The following is a 15,923-nucleotide window of genomic DNA, read 5'->3' as shown; positions in this document are numbered from 1 at the left end:
GGGGGATGGAACACCTCTCCTATGAAGAAAGGCTGAGAGAGTTGGGGTTGTTCAGCCTGGAGAAGAGAAGGCTTTGGGGAGACCTTATTGCAGCCTATCATCAGTACTTCAAGAGGGGTTATAAAAAAGAAGGCAGCAGACTTTTTAGCAGGGCCTGTTGTGACAGGACAAGGGGGAATGGCTTTAAACTAAACGGGGGTAGATATAGACTAGCTATAAGGAAGAAATTTTTTACGCTGACGGTGGTGAAACATTGGCACAGGTTGCCCAGAGAGGTGGTGGATACCCCATCCCTGAAAACATTCAAGGTCAGGTTGGACGGGGCTCTGAGCAACCTGATCTAGTTGAAGATGTCCCTGCCCACAGCAGGGGGGTTGGACTAGATGACCATTAGAGGTCCCTTCCAACCCAAACTATTCTATGATTTTATGATACTAACTCCAAGCATCCAGGTTCTTTCTTAATTGGTATAAAAGAGGCTGGGGAGCATCAAACATAATTTAACTTGTAAATATTTTAAATAATTAGAAATATGTCTTGCTTTTCAGAATAAAATTACACTTTCAGTCAAACTAAGAAATGTATAAATAAAAGTGAAATATGCTGAATATATTCAACTAGTCCACAAAAAGTGAAACGTAGAAGAGGGAAAAGGCTGAAAAGGATAACATGCAGGATTTTCTAGTTCTATGGTATCATGTGAAGTGAATTTTTTTTTTGTTTCTGTCCAGGACCTCATCAAAAACCACAGCATGTTTGCTTACTTATGCTTAAAACAGAATTCTGTGCTATTAAATATTGCACAGAAAACCATATACAAAAAGATTTTTAGCAAGTTTACGTATTCATACCCGTACAAAATCTGGGTAGAACATTGTCTGTACAACTATTTCATCTCTCTTGTTCATGTGGCCAAATGATAGTCTTTATCCACATAATAACATATCCCTTTTTGGAGGGTGACATTTCCTCGGTTTAAAAACATAGACCAGTTCTACCAAGTGACCTGATGCCGGCATCCACATCAGCAAGGATGGGGGTCCCAGATCCCCTCTGCAAAACTCTACTGCTTTCTTACTGAGTTACTAAGCAGAGTGGGTTTTTATCACATATATGGGGGCTGGGGATGGCAGCTATATGTTTTCAGATGCCTGCTGAAAGGAAGGTACCAGTGAGACTCACGAGTCCTTTCAGGCATTGTTGCGTCCACCCCACTGTCCAAAAGCACTTCTGGCTCCCTTCATCCTACGCAGTTAGGCGGAGCAGTCTCCACTCTTCAGTTTTCTCATCCCAGTTTTCTGGCCCTGCAAGACCTCACCTCGGCCGCTGCTCTGAGCCTTGTCCCCCCCAGCCTGTCTGTCCTCCCTGTTTCCACCCTCCCTCCCCTCCTGGGTCCAGTCAGTCCTTGACAGACACGTCCTGTTCCCACTGCTTACTGTTAGCGATCTCCTTTTCCAGCCGGATCAGCAAATCTGCTTTTCCCACCCCCCCTTGCTTTGTCAGTCAGCTTCTTTCTCCTTTCTGCACTCACTGTCCACTTTCTTGGTTGACATTGCCAGTCCTGGGCCCCAGAGCCCCCACTGCTTTCCCCCTGCTCTCAGCTCCTTTGCTAGATCTCCTGCCATTCCCCAAACTGCTTGTCCTTATCTGGTCACCTCCTGCCCTCTGCATTTCAATCAACTTTCTCCCACCTACTGACACCACTCACAGGTGGACAGGGAATAAAGTCCTGAGGTGCCCAGATCTCAGCACATGCAAACTACAGTTTTTTTTTTCAAAACTGAGCAAAATTTGGACAGATTTTCACCAGGATGATAAAAGATGCCTCCTTGACAGAAAGTCCATCATATCTTTGACAGAGTTTGTGCTCTCAGTGCAGAGCATGGATGTGCTATCAAATGAAAGCTCGCATAATTTTTTTCAGATATTAAACGTAATTCCTTTTCCATTACTGTGGTTCTCAAAGATGGCTACTGTTTGGGCTAAGAAGTTTCAAAAAATTCAGCCTGAGGCAGACATCCAGTGTGGAAAATTGCAGTCCAAGTATGAGAAGGTTATAAGCAACTGAAAACAGGGTCTTCAAATGAGAACATCAATACTGGAAAGTGCTACCAGCTTGGCCCATAATACAGGCTTTGTTAAAGACATCACCCAGGCTAACGATTGCTATATCAAGTTATAGGCTAATGCCATTTGCAACTGCTGAGTTATAAAATCTTTAACGCTCTTTTTGGTTACAATGGTAAACCTGGCAGCAACTGGGAAAGACCCACAAAGCTAGAGAAAAAGTAGAAAACCTCAGGTTTAAGTTAACTGCGGTTAAGTTACAAGACTGGGAACTGCAAAATCTGAATAATATTCTTGGCAATGCCACAGGCTTCCTGCATGACTTAGGTCTAGCTGAAGGTTAACCTCTTGGTGCCTCAGTTTCCTCACTGCGTTTTTGGGACAGTGCTTATTTCATTTCCTAGGCAGTGCTGGCATATTGAACTGGCTTTCTGCACTTCAGTGACGTGATACACTAATCCTCTGTAATTTTTCAAGGGAGGGGAAAAATCAAACTTCTCGGGTTTGAATTTATCGCTTGCATAATGGGAAGAAAGCAAGGAGGAATTTACTGGAATAATCCGGAAGCTGCAGTTTTGCTGGGCTCTGTCCCCAGAAGCACAGAATCACTATGTGTCAGCCCTGAAATGTCATATAAACAGTGCTTCGCAACTCCTGTAAATGGTTTCCTGACTTTGTTAAAGGAAGTGGGATGTCTGCTTAAAGCTCTTGTCTGGGTCACGGTGACTAAACCTTACTGCAGCATGCCTTTTTAAAGTTTGGGTTTGTTTTAAATTGGAAACGTTCCCATAAACCTCAACAAATAACAAGGACGCAGAACATAATATACGTCCTTTGATCCATGGAAGTGCAGAGATGTCTCACCAGTAGATGTAGCCCAGTTCACCTGTACGCTAATCCACTAATGCTGACAGGAGTTAGGGGACTAATTCTATTGTGTAATACTGTAAACGTTAGTCATAAATGCTTGTAGAAAATACTGGGGGAAAAAGTACTGGGAATTATGAGAATTTGAATCACATTCAGCTATAAATATCCTGGCTTCAAACTCTAGGGATCCCCTGAGTCAAATTCTCCTTGTCTTACACCCATTGGAACTTCCTGGATCTCTTGGTCCAGTTCAGGACTCATTAGCTAATTGCTAAAGGGAAACCAAAAACCTGTATTAAAGCATCTATTCATATTAGGTACCAAACGTATATTCTGCAGCCACTCCTGAGACACATAGATGTGTGTATAACTGTTCACCATGCCATGTGTTGTTGTTTGCATAAACTTAATTGAACATACTCACACAGAATACAATTATTCTGATATACTAAGCTGCTCTACATGTGATTAAAAAATAACAATGTGTCCTGGGAACAGTTAGCAAAACTGCCAGAATGCAGATAAAAACTGTCTTATTAAAATGCAAAAAATCAGCATTTATCTTTCCTGTTATCCCTGTGGGGGCCATTACACGCAATAATGAAAAGATGTCCCTTGAAATGGCATTACTTTTTAATGAGGCTTTTACCCATTGAGTCATAATCTCCGTTTTATTAATTACAAGCAGAAATGGCTTCCTAAACCCTGTAACTGCTGAGTGCAAGCAGCTTCTAAAGCTGAGCATTCCCAGTCAGCACTCACACTTGGGCAATTCAGCAAGTGTCAGGCTACAGCTAAGTTAAGGATGTGGGTTGACTCTACTAGCCAAGCATGCGAAGATCCAGCAAGGACATTTGCACATCACGGTGTCAGCTCCTGGGCAGTTCTGTGACATGTTCTATAGCGCTTTAATTGTTTACAATCCTCTGGTTGACAAAAAACAACTAGGACACCCGTCATGATTACTTGCTGATTGTTATTTGGCCCCATGGACACTACTGTGCTTTCCTTTTACTGTGGCACTTGTCTTTATTCAGAGCGTGAGGAGCCAGACACTAACTGCTGGCACTGGGCTCCAGCTCTGACTCACTTGCCCTAGCCCATACTCAGTGGTACTCAGAAAATCCCACGGTGAAGGGACTGAACTCTTGTGTTTCAGTAAAAGCCTCGCTTTTCCCTTCATCTCTCTAATTACTCATATCATCCTGAGCTTTTGACCAACAAACCACTCTTGGTTAAAGCAATTTGGCAAATGTGATCCATTATCACGGCTACCGCTGCTTCTACTAGTATTCAGTACATTTGACATGGGAACTGCTTTATTCTACAACAGGGGGAAACGTCTATCTCTGCAAACTGTCACTCAAGGAGCGGCTTAAAACTTGACAGCTCTGAGATTATTTTTATGATAAAATACTAAATCATTGCCAACACAAAGGTGAATGGTTCAGGCTGTCAATCCAAAGTCTCATAACATGCACCAAAATATGGGGTTCAGGGGGCCAAAGGGGAGCTAACAAAACATTATTAAAGTTGGAAAATTAAGTAATCTAAAGCAAGGAAATTCCAAGATGAATTGGCCCCCACCAGCTCCAAGCCTCCTTTTCCTTTTCTAAATTCAGTTTACCTTTTCTTGTCCTTATGCCCCAGGTCATTTCATCTCTGCATTTTACACTGGTGGCTTTCTCTCAGGTAATGCCTGAATATCAAAAGAGAGAGGAGAGAAAGAGAGAAAGAAGCTGACTGTTCTTTGTTTTAGTGCCAAAACTGAAACTGTGGGCACTTTCTTGGGTCCATAAAGGAACACCCTATGGTGACATTAAACTGAGAAGCTGTAGTAAGTCTTTCCTGATCATCTGTGTGTTACAGTTTTTCAGAGCTTGACCATTTTGAGACAGATTTTCATAGCCACCTCTGTTATTTACAAAGGCACTACATCAAAACCTACAGACACTAGAACTTCTTAGAGAAAAGCTTGCCAACGATTTTAAATGGGAAAACTCATTTATTTTTCCCTAGCCTTTTTCTTGGAAATTGCTGAACTCTTTGGCTAAAATGTTCCATAGAGCAAAATGTAGCCTGAGTCAGATAGCATGGAAACTATCATCACTAACGATTGAAGTTTGGCAAGACTGTAAATAGCAGAGTTCAGGTCTCAGTCAATCTTAATTATAGGTGGGGCTATCAGATCATCCTACATGATAAATTGCCATAACTTCCATTTCACAGCTTGAAAGCCTCTGATCTTTGTGGGAGGCAGGTTGGCAGTAGAGTCCTTTACAGATGAGCGCAGCACGCAGAGGTTCTCCAAGGTCATGCAGTAGCTGCTGATGGATCTGGGATGGCATTCAGGAGGGCTGACCTCAGATCTCCCCTGTAACCATGGACTGTCCTTGATTTTGTTTGGCTCAGTAATGCTTCCTCTCTCTTGGTCACATCACTCTCCCATACTTTTCTTCACTGTTGTCTCTCTCTGGCTTCTCTTCCCCTTCTCTTTCCTTGGCTTCCTTTCCCACAGTATTTCAGCCTTTACCCTTATGCTTTCCCTGGACATCTGACTCTCTGAGAGTTTAACCCAGTTTGGCTGCCTTAGAGGAGAGGTATGGTTTCCATTCTGGGAGGCAACGGTGCTGGGCACGTATTCCCTCCCCATGGTCACCTTCTTCACCTCAAGCTTCTTGACTTTTGGTTGGCCTCAGGAGAAAAAAGGAGAGTGGCTGGGTTGCTTTCTGAGTGGCTGTGGGAAGAAGAGTTGGAAGCCTGGTCTAGTGTCTGTAGGACTTGTTTATATGTCACATTCCACGTGGTATAGGAAAGTAATATTATATATGACTGTAACCTCTGGTTAGTGACAGTTGGCAGTTGTATGATCCAATTGCACCATGTTTATGTTGCCTCAGGCAAGTTTTAATTATGAACATTTTGATTTTTCCAACCGTTTTCCCAGGAAGTTCACCATGCCCACATCAATCAGATCTGAATTATTTAAGCCCTTCCACAAATGCGCTTTTTTGGTTAGATTGAATGTGTCTAGGTTGAATGTGAGGTTTTCCAAAGTGATTTCATTTCCTAGTAGGAAACAAGTGTGGGGGTTTGACGTGTGTCTCGAAGCCCAGCTGAGGAAGTGACGCTGGGCAGCAGCTCTCCACGGGCAGGCCTGGCTGGCCGAGACAGGGCTGGCAGCGAGGGCAGGGGCGGTGTACCACAAGGGGTGCCATGAGGTGGGCAGCTATCACCCAGAGGAGCTCTGTCCCTGGAAAGGGAGAAGTCTCTGTCATTCCCTCCTCTTCAGGGGTGTCTTATTTTGTGAGCACCGGGTGTACCTTTGTGCTGACTGCTGGGGACACGGGCGACAGAACCGCCAGCACAGGTGACCCTCCAGGGGCTTGTAAACCTCAAGAAAATTAAACATGCAAACAATGAAGTTACTCAGATACCCCAGTAACTTGCTGGGACTGAGCCGGAGCTAATAAATCCCTAAAAACCCAAGTTGCAGGCCCAGTCAGGTGTTTTGTCACCACACTTCCCAGGCAGTGGAAAAGCAAGGCAGAGCCATCCAAACTGACTTTTTTATCCAGGCCAAAGACCAAACACAAGCAGCTAAGGAGCTTCCATACCCATCTGTCCCTAGAAGCAACACGGCTGCATTTGCCAGGGTACCATGCCAGCGTTAATCCTCCCTCCCAAAGCCAGTTGGCCAGCTTTTGGTGTCTGTGTATCTTTGGCACAAGTGATTCACAACTCCCAGATAGCTGGGAGCCCGCTGCATTGTGAGATTGTTTTCCTTTTTACTTCCTTCCAGAGGAATTGGCAGGAGCACCAGCAAACCCTCCCTGGCCCGACGGCAAAGGCTGAAAGTTTCAGTCTGAGTGGGTTCTGACTTGTCACCTGGAGCTAATGAAAAAAAATACACTTAGTTTGGCAGGCCAGGTAGAGGTAGTTGACCTCCAAGTCTTTGTCTCTTCGTTAGTTTTGCCCTAGAGAAGCTGTGGTAGCAAAGCAGGGCAGGGATTTCCTCTTGCTCTACCCAAATGTGGCCCAGTGGGACAGAGGTCTGGACTTCCCAGACCTTTTATCAAACCGTCAAACATAGCCAGGTCGCTAAGCCCAAACTTTCAAAAGTCAGAAGCCGAGCTCCAAAACATCACAGGACTTGCTTAAAACCACAAGGTGTTTCTCAGATGTTTCCTCCGGGCACTGAGTTTTTATTCCATTTTCAAGTGGAAACCAAGAGAAACATACTCATTCTAAAAAAAACCCCAAAATATTTCATGTGAGCACTAAATTCCAAAAGATTAAGAAGAAAATCTAAAGTCACAAAAGCTTTCAACTTTCATAAAAACTCTGGAAATAGCTTATTTTAATTTGAAAACCCTCTAAGGTATAAAAGGAACATTTTTGATAAAGCAACTCTGACTCATTCTAACACATTTTATCTTCATTCATGCATGCTTTTGACTCAGACTAAAAGACTTGGATTGCAAAGCCTCATGTGTGTGTGTGTGTGTTCTTTTTTTTTTTTACCTTCACAGCTTTTTTTGGGAAATACCTCAATGAATACAATGGCAGCTACATCCCTCCTGGGTGGAGAGAGTGGGTTGGATTAGTGAAGAACTCTCGCTTCTATAATTACACCATTTCTCGCAATGGTAACAAAGAGAAGCATGGATTTGATTATGCAAAGGTATTTTCCAGACACGTAAATGCTGCATCATTAATCCATATAAAAATCACTTTCAGATAATTAATTAACAAGATAATTAATTAATTAACCAACTACAACTAAGAAATTGAGATGTCATTTTCTCTCCAGGGCATTGCAGATCAATTTCCATGTGAGAATATTAATCTCACAACAGAAGAAAGTTTCCAAGGGCTCTTCAGTGCAGCCTGGTGATTCCTCCCTCCCTCTCTCTGCTAGAAAGTGATGGCTCTGTGGCAGAAGCAAATAGTAAATAAAGGCCTTTCCCAAAAATAATCGTGCCCCTTGCACTACTGAACTTTAAAGTTAGCTGAGTGTGTTCAGTTGTTACCCACATAAGAAACCTTAGTTAATGCTGTTTTCCATTATACAGTGCACACATGCAAAAAAAGGCTGTGTGCCTGTGGTGTCAAACTCCGGATATGAGGATGAGAATAGATAAGCACAAGAACACAGCCATTGGAATACTTCAGAGCTTATTTGTGCTCTTCACAAAGTTTGGAAAGTATGCCAAGGTGACCTGCCCACTGCTGTGAAGTTTCTCAGAAAGGCTTAGGAGCGCAGGTCGTAGACTTTCCAGCCTGCAGAAAGCAATCTGGAATTTCCTCAGACTGTAGCTCACAGAAGATGATACAGATGTTGCAGCTGTGGTTTCTGACCCATGTAATGAGATTTTATTGGAAGCTCGCGATGCCTGTTTCTGATTTCCCCACCCGTAGAAATTACATGTTACTAATTATATATTTATATAGAGTAAAAAAAAAAGAAAATAAAGAATATTGGTTAGCTATACATTCCTTACACACCCTGTGTATGTAGCTAGAATAAATAGGCAAATAGGAGAGGAGTGGATGCTTTGGGAAAGCAGTCATACAGGCATTTCACTTGAACAGGCCACAAAACCAGAAATTATCACAACACTGGTGCCTCGCGCTCATTACCCATTTTGTACACCAAAAGGTCGCTCGCTGTCTCTTCCATATCCCTGCAAGGATTGTAGCAGCCAGGGCTACCGTGTGTGCTCCGAGCGTGCTACAGGAGAGGGGAAGGGGCAGGGGGACAGGGAGCAGGCAAGCGAGGAGGTCACAGCTGGCTGGCTTGTCCTAGCACCGACATGCGACACAGACCTTGTCCCTCAGGCTCTGCTTTTGCAGCTGTTCGGGGCCCCGAATCCACAACATATGATTAGTCATGCCTGGAAGTGCTTGAAATTACAAACATTGTCTCAGCACTTTCTCAATGAAGCTCGCACTAGACCTCCAGGCCAACAGTGAATGCTCCAAGGTGGCAGGTGGTTTAATTTAAGTTTTCATCTTTTTTTCTTAGTTCCATTTCCTCCCTTCGCCTTGTAGGCTTCCATTTGCCACCTTGGCTGTGGGTTAAGCCAGTTTATTAGCAAGTCACAACCTTAATCTCAGCAGCTGCACTGCTTAAAGTTGCACAATTAAACGAACAGAGCCTGCAGGAATTCAACTGCTCCCTGCATTCGCATGTGCAATTTCTTTGATAAAGATTTTTGCAATCTGTTGCCTGTTGTAGCTTTCTTCCACTTTGTACATATGCAAAAGTATACTCTGAACAAAGAGCACGCAAGAAATGTTTATGTAAACAAAAAACCAAGGTAAGAGTCAATGATTTCTTGCAGTTAGGAGCCATTATCTTGTGAAAGTGTTTTGTCAGTGAAATTCAAGAAGCATATCTTTGTCAGTATAGTCTGTCATTTTAAATGTTACTTAGCATTATATTACAAAATCTGGTAATCATATTTACTTAATGCCTTCTGTTGTATCTGATTTGCAAAATACTGTCTCGTTTTATGTGCCCTCGCCTGCTTAAGAAAGTAATTACTGCTCAGTCTCCCCTATGCTCCCTCGAATCATACATCTCTTTGATGGTGTGTTTTTACTTCCTGATCTGAGCTTTAATGAGGACTTGAAAATAACATAATAACATGATAGTATGTGATCTAATTAATCATGCACTTTGTAACTTTTGCTTTGTGTTAATCGTATGTTCCAGGACTACTTCACAGACCTAATCACTAATGAGAGCATTAATTACTTCAGAATGTCTAAGAGGATATATCCCCATAGGCCCATAATGATGGTCATCAGCCACGCTGCGCCCCATGGCCCCGAGGATTCGGCACCGCAGTTCTCAGAGCTCTACCCCAACGCTTCACAGCATATGTAAGTCAATATCACACACTGCCAGACCTGCTGCTTGTATCTGCTTCTTGTGAGGTATTTGTTTATGGAGAGGTTGTAGGGACAGAGAATTCAAATATAAGAAACCCATAGTAAGTGGTGAATGTTTGCTTGTTTCTTTTGCCGTGCTTGCTCCTTTCTGGAAGGAGAGTGACAGCTCTGACCATTAATAAAACACAGAGAAGCTCTTTTCCTCCTGGGAAGTTGAGGGAGATTAAAAGGTCAGTATTTGGCTTTGTAAGGGCAGCTTCTTACAATACCCTGAAAATATGTAGACACAGGTCAGGATCTGTTGGAAAGATATTACTTCCTTCGTCTTCCTCTAAGATATGCGCTTCCTGGGCTCTAACTAACTGAATGCATTGAAAGGAAAAAACACCCTTTTGCAGCTTTTGAGTGCACCAGATTTGTTTATAGACTAGATACTGGCCGATTCCCAAAACAGGCTATTAGACTGCATTTTTAAATATCATGCTTAATCTTTTCTGGTGATTATACTATAATAAAAAAAAAGAACTCTTCATTTTGTTTCTAGAACTGAGGCCAACTCCAGGTGAAAATCTGAGAATAGTCATGGATTTAACAGCTTGCTTTATAACTTCAATATTCTGGGTCCTTTTCCTCATAGTGAGGTGATTGGGAAGCTTTCCATCGCCTTTCCGTCTACCGTGGGCATGTAGACCACTCTTCCCCTTTGTGCTTAAACAATGTCTCTGCACCTCTTTCCACACAGAAAAAAACTTAATAAAATATTGTAGCTGGATTGTAGATTGATTTGGCCTCTGAAAATGAGGAGGAATCGGCTCAAACTGTGGAAAAACTCTGTGGTCTACAAATTGCATTTTGGACACTCTGCAGTAGCTCACACAGAGGGGTGTTTTTTGTATTGACTAGTTTAAAATTGCAAGGAGTAGCAGTTACTGCATAAACTGCATGCATAAATTGATTACTAGTTGGGACAAGAAAGAGATTTGCTGTTCATGGCACATGGTTAAATATTTGTTAGTTTGTATTTTTTTATCCTCTTATTGGCAGCTACTTTCTAGATATGCCACTTTCCCTGACCTTACATTCTTAACTGTATTTTTCTTATCCTATATTCTCAACGTTCCCACATTCCTGAGACTAGTCTTTGCAAGTAATGCAAACCAGTCAGCAATGTTTCATAGTTATTTAGATATTCAGGGTAATTCCTACCTGTGTACAGAAGTGATGAGATTGATACTTTAGTTTGTAAATATTCACTTGAACATGGTTCTCCAGTAATCTTCCTGAAGAATTATTATCACCTTTTTATGTCCTAAAGGTAAAATAAGATAGACATGAACACATAGAACCTGTCATATTGGGTTGTATGAAAGATCTTTTTAACTCAGTATCTGGAATTGTGTGCTCCAGCAGAAAGCAGCAGGGAATGCTTAGGGGGAAAAAAAACAAGAGAGATTCCTTTTCCTCATTTTTCCAGCTTCTGAAAATCATCAGTTTAGATGAAGCATCCAGGCCATTGTGCCCTATTCTCTTTGCATCAGTCTGATCTCTTTTTGAACCATGGTGGCAGCCCCACCATCTTGTGGCACAAGTTCCACAGTGTCACCCCGTGTGTCGAGGACAAAGGACTGCCTTTTCTTTCCTTCTAAACCTGGAGCTTGCCCATGCCACCAGTGTCCCCTACTTCCCATCCTGTGAGGAATAATGAACAGTCACTACATCAAATTTAATGGACCTCTCCCATGTCTTCTTTCAATCACCCCTTTTCATAGCAAGAGAGTTATATCTATTTGTTCTCACTCTGTTCAACAGATTGCTTCCCGTTTAGTGGCACAGATTGCCTGGCCTCAGGCAAGCCATCCTCTTTGCTGGGGGACTATCCATCATGCAGGAGGGTAGGATTCAAACTGTTTCCGCTTAGCTGTGGGGACCGTGTCTGGAAGAAAAGCACTGAATCATTGTATCTCACCCTACCTCTCCCCAGGCCAAAGCAACTCATTTTAGGCTCCGTGCTCACTGTCCTCTCATAAAAGAGTGCTTGTAGGGACTTGCATTGGTTTATCATGCTCCTGACACTTTCTACCGCTTGGTGATTTCAGGCTACTTGTTTTCTAGCTTGTGCTGCTAGAACCAATGGGTTTAGTTAGTCTCCAAAATTTTAACCACCTCTCCATCTTATACAGGTTGCATGTCACCTGCAAAGGTCAAATGAAGATCCTAGTTATCTATTTGCAGGCTTAGATTCATTTGAGTACTTGTGTAAATCAGTTTTATTTGCGTGGATTGCTGGAGTCTAAATACCTTCCTCTGCTAGGCTACTTGTGAACTAGACCAGAATATGAGACTCAGCTGTGCTGCTTCTTGTCTTCTGGTGTTGTTGATTTCTTGGCAACCTTCCTGCAAAGAGTTTTTTCTCTAGTGACCTCAAGAGATCCTTTCTGGGTTGTTTTGTGTTTCTCATTGCACTGACTGACTGCATGTGTTAGAGTTCAGTCCGCAGACTAAGAAATGAGACAAACTGAAGATAAACTGCCAATTTGGGTGGCTGAAGCCTCCAAATAACTGATTTCTCTAGCAAAAATATCAGCAACATGCTCTAAAAGATATAAGAAGTTCAGTTCTCACAGAAATATTCGGTGCTCCCTGTGAAAACAACACAAGAACAATAAAATCTCTCCTGCCAAGGTTTGTGTAATTCGAACGTTTAACCCTTAGGTTTTCTTCCTTGGTGGTCAAGAACCATTTGAATCTCTTTCTTTCTGACCTTGGGTGACAGCCATCTGACCTTGGATTTTGTTTTTAAAAATGTAGTTGCTATATCATGTTACTGTAACGCCTACCTCCAACAAAGAAGGGAAACCAGGTCAAAAGCTGCTTGCTGGCTTTACAAACTGAGATGGAAGGTTATACCTACAAACCAAGGATTAAGATAGCCTGTCAACCACATATGAGGGGAAGTTTTGCTTAAAAGGACAGTAGCTGAAGCACACCCTTAAATTATGTGACATTTCTTTGCTGGTAAAGTGCCTATCATTTGATTGAAATGCTGCCTTTATAAATTTTTAAATAACACAAATCAGAAGTTTGTTTAGAAGTTTTCCACTTGCACATATGCAGAGGGCAGTGGCTACAGTAGAAAATGCTCCAGTTCAGGGAGAGTTCTGCCCTCAAATGTGGGCGTCCGTTGGTCTCATTTCCCCACTTAACAAGGAAAGAAGAAAATCAAATGAATGCAGCAGCAAAGTCCATAAGATTTATGAAAATCCTATCAAAGCCAAAAAGAAAAGGAAGAATTACATACCATCATTACCTTACAATCCTGTCCTCCTCAGCACAAACAGCCTGCTGGAGTGGCATGAAAAGTCTTACAAGGACAAGAAAGGTAATGATGTGTACACTGTTTAATCATTAATTTTAAGTGATCCCTGTTAATTCTCATTAGCTCCAGTTTAACAGACTATATCATACTGGAAGCAGCAGACCCTCTCTATTGTTTTTAAACATCCATTCTCCCTCCCACTCTCCCACCTCTCCTTTCCTTAAAACATGTCCTATTTCTGACACCTAAAAATAATTCTGAAAGTTTATGCTGGCTGCTATCACCATAATGAGTAATATATTTTCTGAAAATAACTCATACTAATGCATGTACTCTAGCTATGCCCAGAAGTTATTTCTGTGGAAGAAAATAAGACTGGAGAAGATGTACTAAATGAAAGCAATACATAGATTTTTGCTGTGGTGACGAACATCGTCTGTTGGGGAGCAGGGTTGCTAGACCTTTGGAAATGCTGTTGTTAAATATGAAGTTATGACACAAGAGGTGGTTCTCTAGGTGTCCCTGGCAGCCATTACAGGGGAATCTTGTTCCATCAGACAGCTGAGCAGGAAAGCTCTGACTCAAAGGATGCTCTAATGAAAGCCTGAATTCTCAGTTACGCTCAGGGCCTCTGGCACTTTAACTTCCCTTTAGCTTCCAGTGTGAACCAGTCTTAGGGGAACTGTGAATCAGACCTAAGCTGTTTATAAGCTGTGAAGTTAGCAAACATTAGAAGCAAAAATCTGTGGGAGGCAGGTTTACTGAAGAATGTAAAAAATGGAAATCTGAAACTGCTGGCTGTGCTGAGTTAAAGATCCTTGGGCTGGCAGGAGGACTGACAACGAGATTTTATGGTTACCTGGAAATAATCCTAGTGCCAGGCTAAATATCTTAGGAGGAGCAGCTAGAAATGGTATCTGGGAGGAGATCGGAAAGCTTCCCAAGGTAATGTGAGAAAAGGTAGATGATATGAAAGGCAGAGCTTTAAATTTCCATTTAAAGATAATATGAAATGTGCTGAATGACCAGGTCTGGTGGTAGCAGGGTGTTTGCAGTCGTGAAACATGAACAGCAATGCTGTTGCACCTCCAAATCCCCAGAGCAGTCTTAACTGCAGATTTGGAGGGTGAGATGGCTGCATTCAGGGTGCCTTCTAGTCACTGAGGTTGTCTAAAACATCTGCTAGTTACAGTGGTATTTCTTGTCATGTGGACACTTACCCATTAGAGTAGGATCACACATTTGCATCACTAATAAATCTTTACATGTCAGTGTGTCTTGTCACAGCTGGCCTGAGGCCCACTTGGACTCCTGACTTAGAGATAAATGATCAAAATCATCACACACATCATTGCAAGTGTGACTTTAAACAGGACTAGAAGAAATAGTGTGATATAGAACTGTGGTAAGATTCGAGTTACACAATTAACTTCTGCAGCAGCAACAAATAGTTTTTCCTAAAATAAAAGGTGTTATATTTAACAGGTAACAACTTTTTCTTCTTCTTTATTCCGAAATATAGCTGTTGTGTTACACTTCAGGAGTGAAATTTTCATACCTCACATCCCCAGATACATAAATATCCCTAGGTTTAAAAGATTCCCTTTTTAAAAAGCAGTGAAGGTAGACCCAGAATGGTGAAATTCAACTTCACATTAATATTGACCGTGCCACTGGTCATGTTTTTTTGACTTTTAGTTTTGCCCAGAACCTAGGCTTCCTGCTTTCCAACAACAGTGTCTAAACCTGGAAGTCTACTTTTCCTGGAAACAAAGGATTTGTTTCCTTTGTTTATTTACTCTTTTCTTGAAGAAACATGACCACTTATGCAATATTTGCTAATCATATTTCAAAGAATAATATAGGTGTTAATTTTGTACAGAAACTATTCATTTTTCACAATGAGTTTTACCATAGGTATTATTTTAAAATGTTGTTGGCTTTCATTTTTATGAAACAAAAATATTCCTAGGGCATATAAGTACTGTATTATTTTCACTGACTGGAGGACTCCCAATCCAAACAGAAGATTAGCCAAACACTTTTGGGATAAAAACCCCTGAGAACTCTATGGAATTATTCACAAAAAACATTTTTAGGCAGCATTTTTGTTAACATAGTTTTCTTTTGTTGGATAAAGACAGGAGGGAATTAGGAGATTGTAAATAGAGGCAAACGCAGATTTTTAGTATGAGCAATTGAACAAATGTTTGTAAACATGCTTGTTTCTTTCCATGTTAATCCATCTGAAATGGAAATGTATCTATTTAGATCAAACATTTAGGAAACCAATGTTAAAGTTGCACTGAATTCTGGGAGCTCTTAAAACATGCTGTACTCTGCTTTATTTCTTTTCCACACAGATACCGCAACTGTGTAAACAGCATTAGCCAAGCTGAATCTCCCATTCAGTATTTTTTTGTAATAATGATTTGCAGAAGGGCTTTATTCCATTTGTTTCATTGAATATCACACAAAAAAGCAGTTCAGTTACTAGTAGAAGGTAGTGTAATTCATTTCTGAATGATTGCTATTTGAGGACCCATTTCAATAGGTCCTCAAGTACAAGCATACATTGGTTTGGGTTGCTGGGTTTTTTTCTTTCTTAGAATCATAGAATCATAGAATCATTAAGGTTGGAAGAGACCTCCAAGATCATCGAGTCCAACCGTCAACCCAACACCACCATGCCCACTAAACCATGTCCCTAAGTGCCTCAGCTACACGTCTTTTAAATACTTCCAGGGATGGTGACTCAACCACTTCCCTG

General features: G+C 41.7%; 1 protein-coding gene across 1 annotated transcript in view; it reads left to right on the top strand.

Moving 5' to 3' along the window:
- SULF1 (sulfatase 1) overlaps window positions 1–15,923 on the top strand; it is a 67,345-nt gene that overhangs the window by 11,653 nt on the left and 39,769 nt on the right. Inside the window, exons 4-5 of the mRNA XM_009335041.1 lie at window positions 7,470–7,621; window positions 9,659–9,828. Of these exons, the coding sequence (XP_009333316.1) occupies window positions 7,470–7,621; window positions 9,659–9,828 (322 nt within the window). The remainder of the gene's footprint in view (window positions 1–7,469; window positions 7,622–9,658; window positions 9,829–15,923) is intronic.

The sequence above is a fragment of the Pygoscelis adeliae genome, unplaced genomic scaffold, assembly GCF_000699105.1.
Source record: "Pygoscelis adeliae isolate BGI_AS28 unplaced genomic scaffold, ASM69910v1 Scaffold101, whole genome shotgun sequence".
NCBI lineage: Eukaryota > Metazoa > Chordata > Aves > Sphenisciformes > Spheniscidae > Pygoscelis > Pygoscelis adeliae.
Note: the sequence above shows the minus strand (reverse complement) of the source record. Positions and strands in the feature narration are given on the sequence as shown.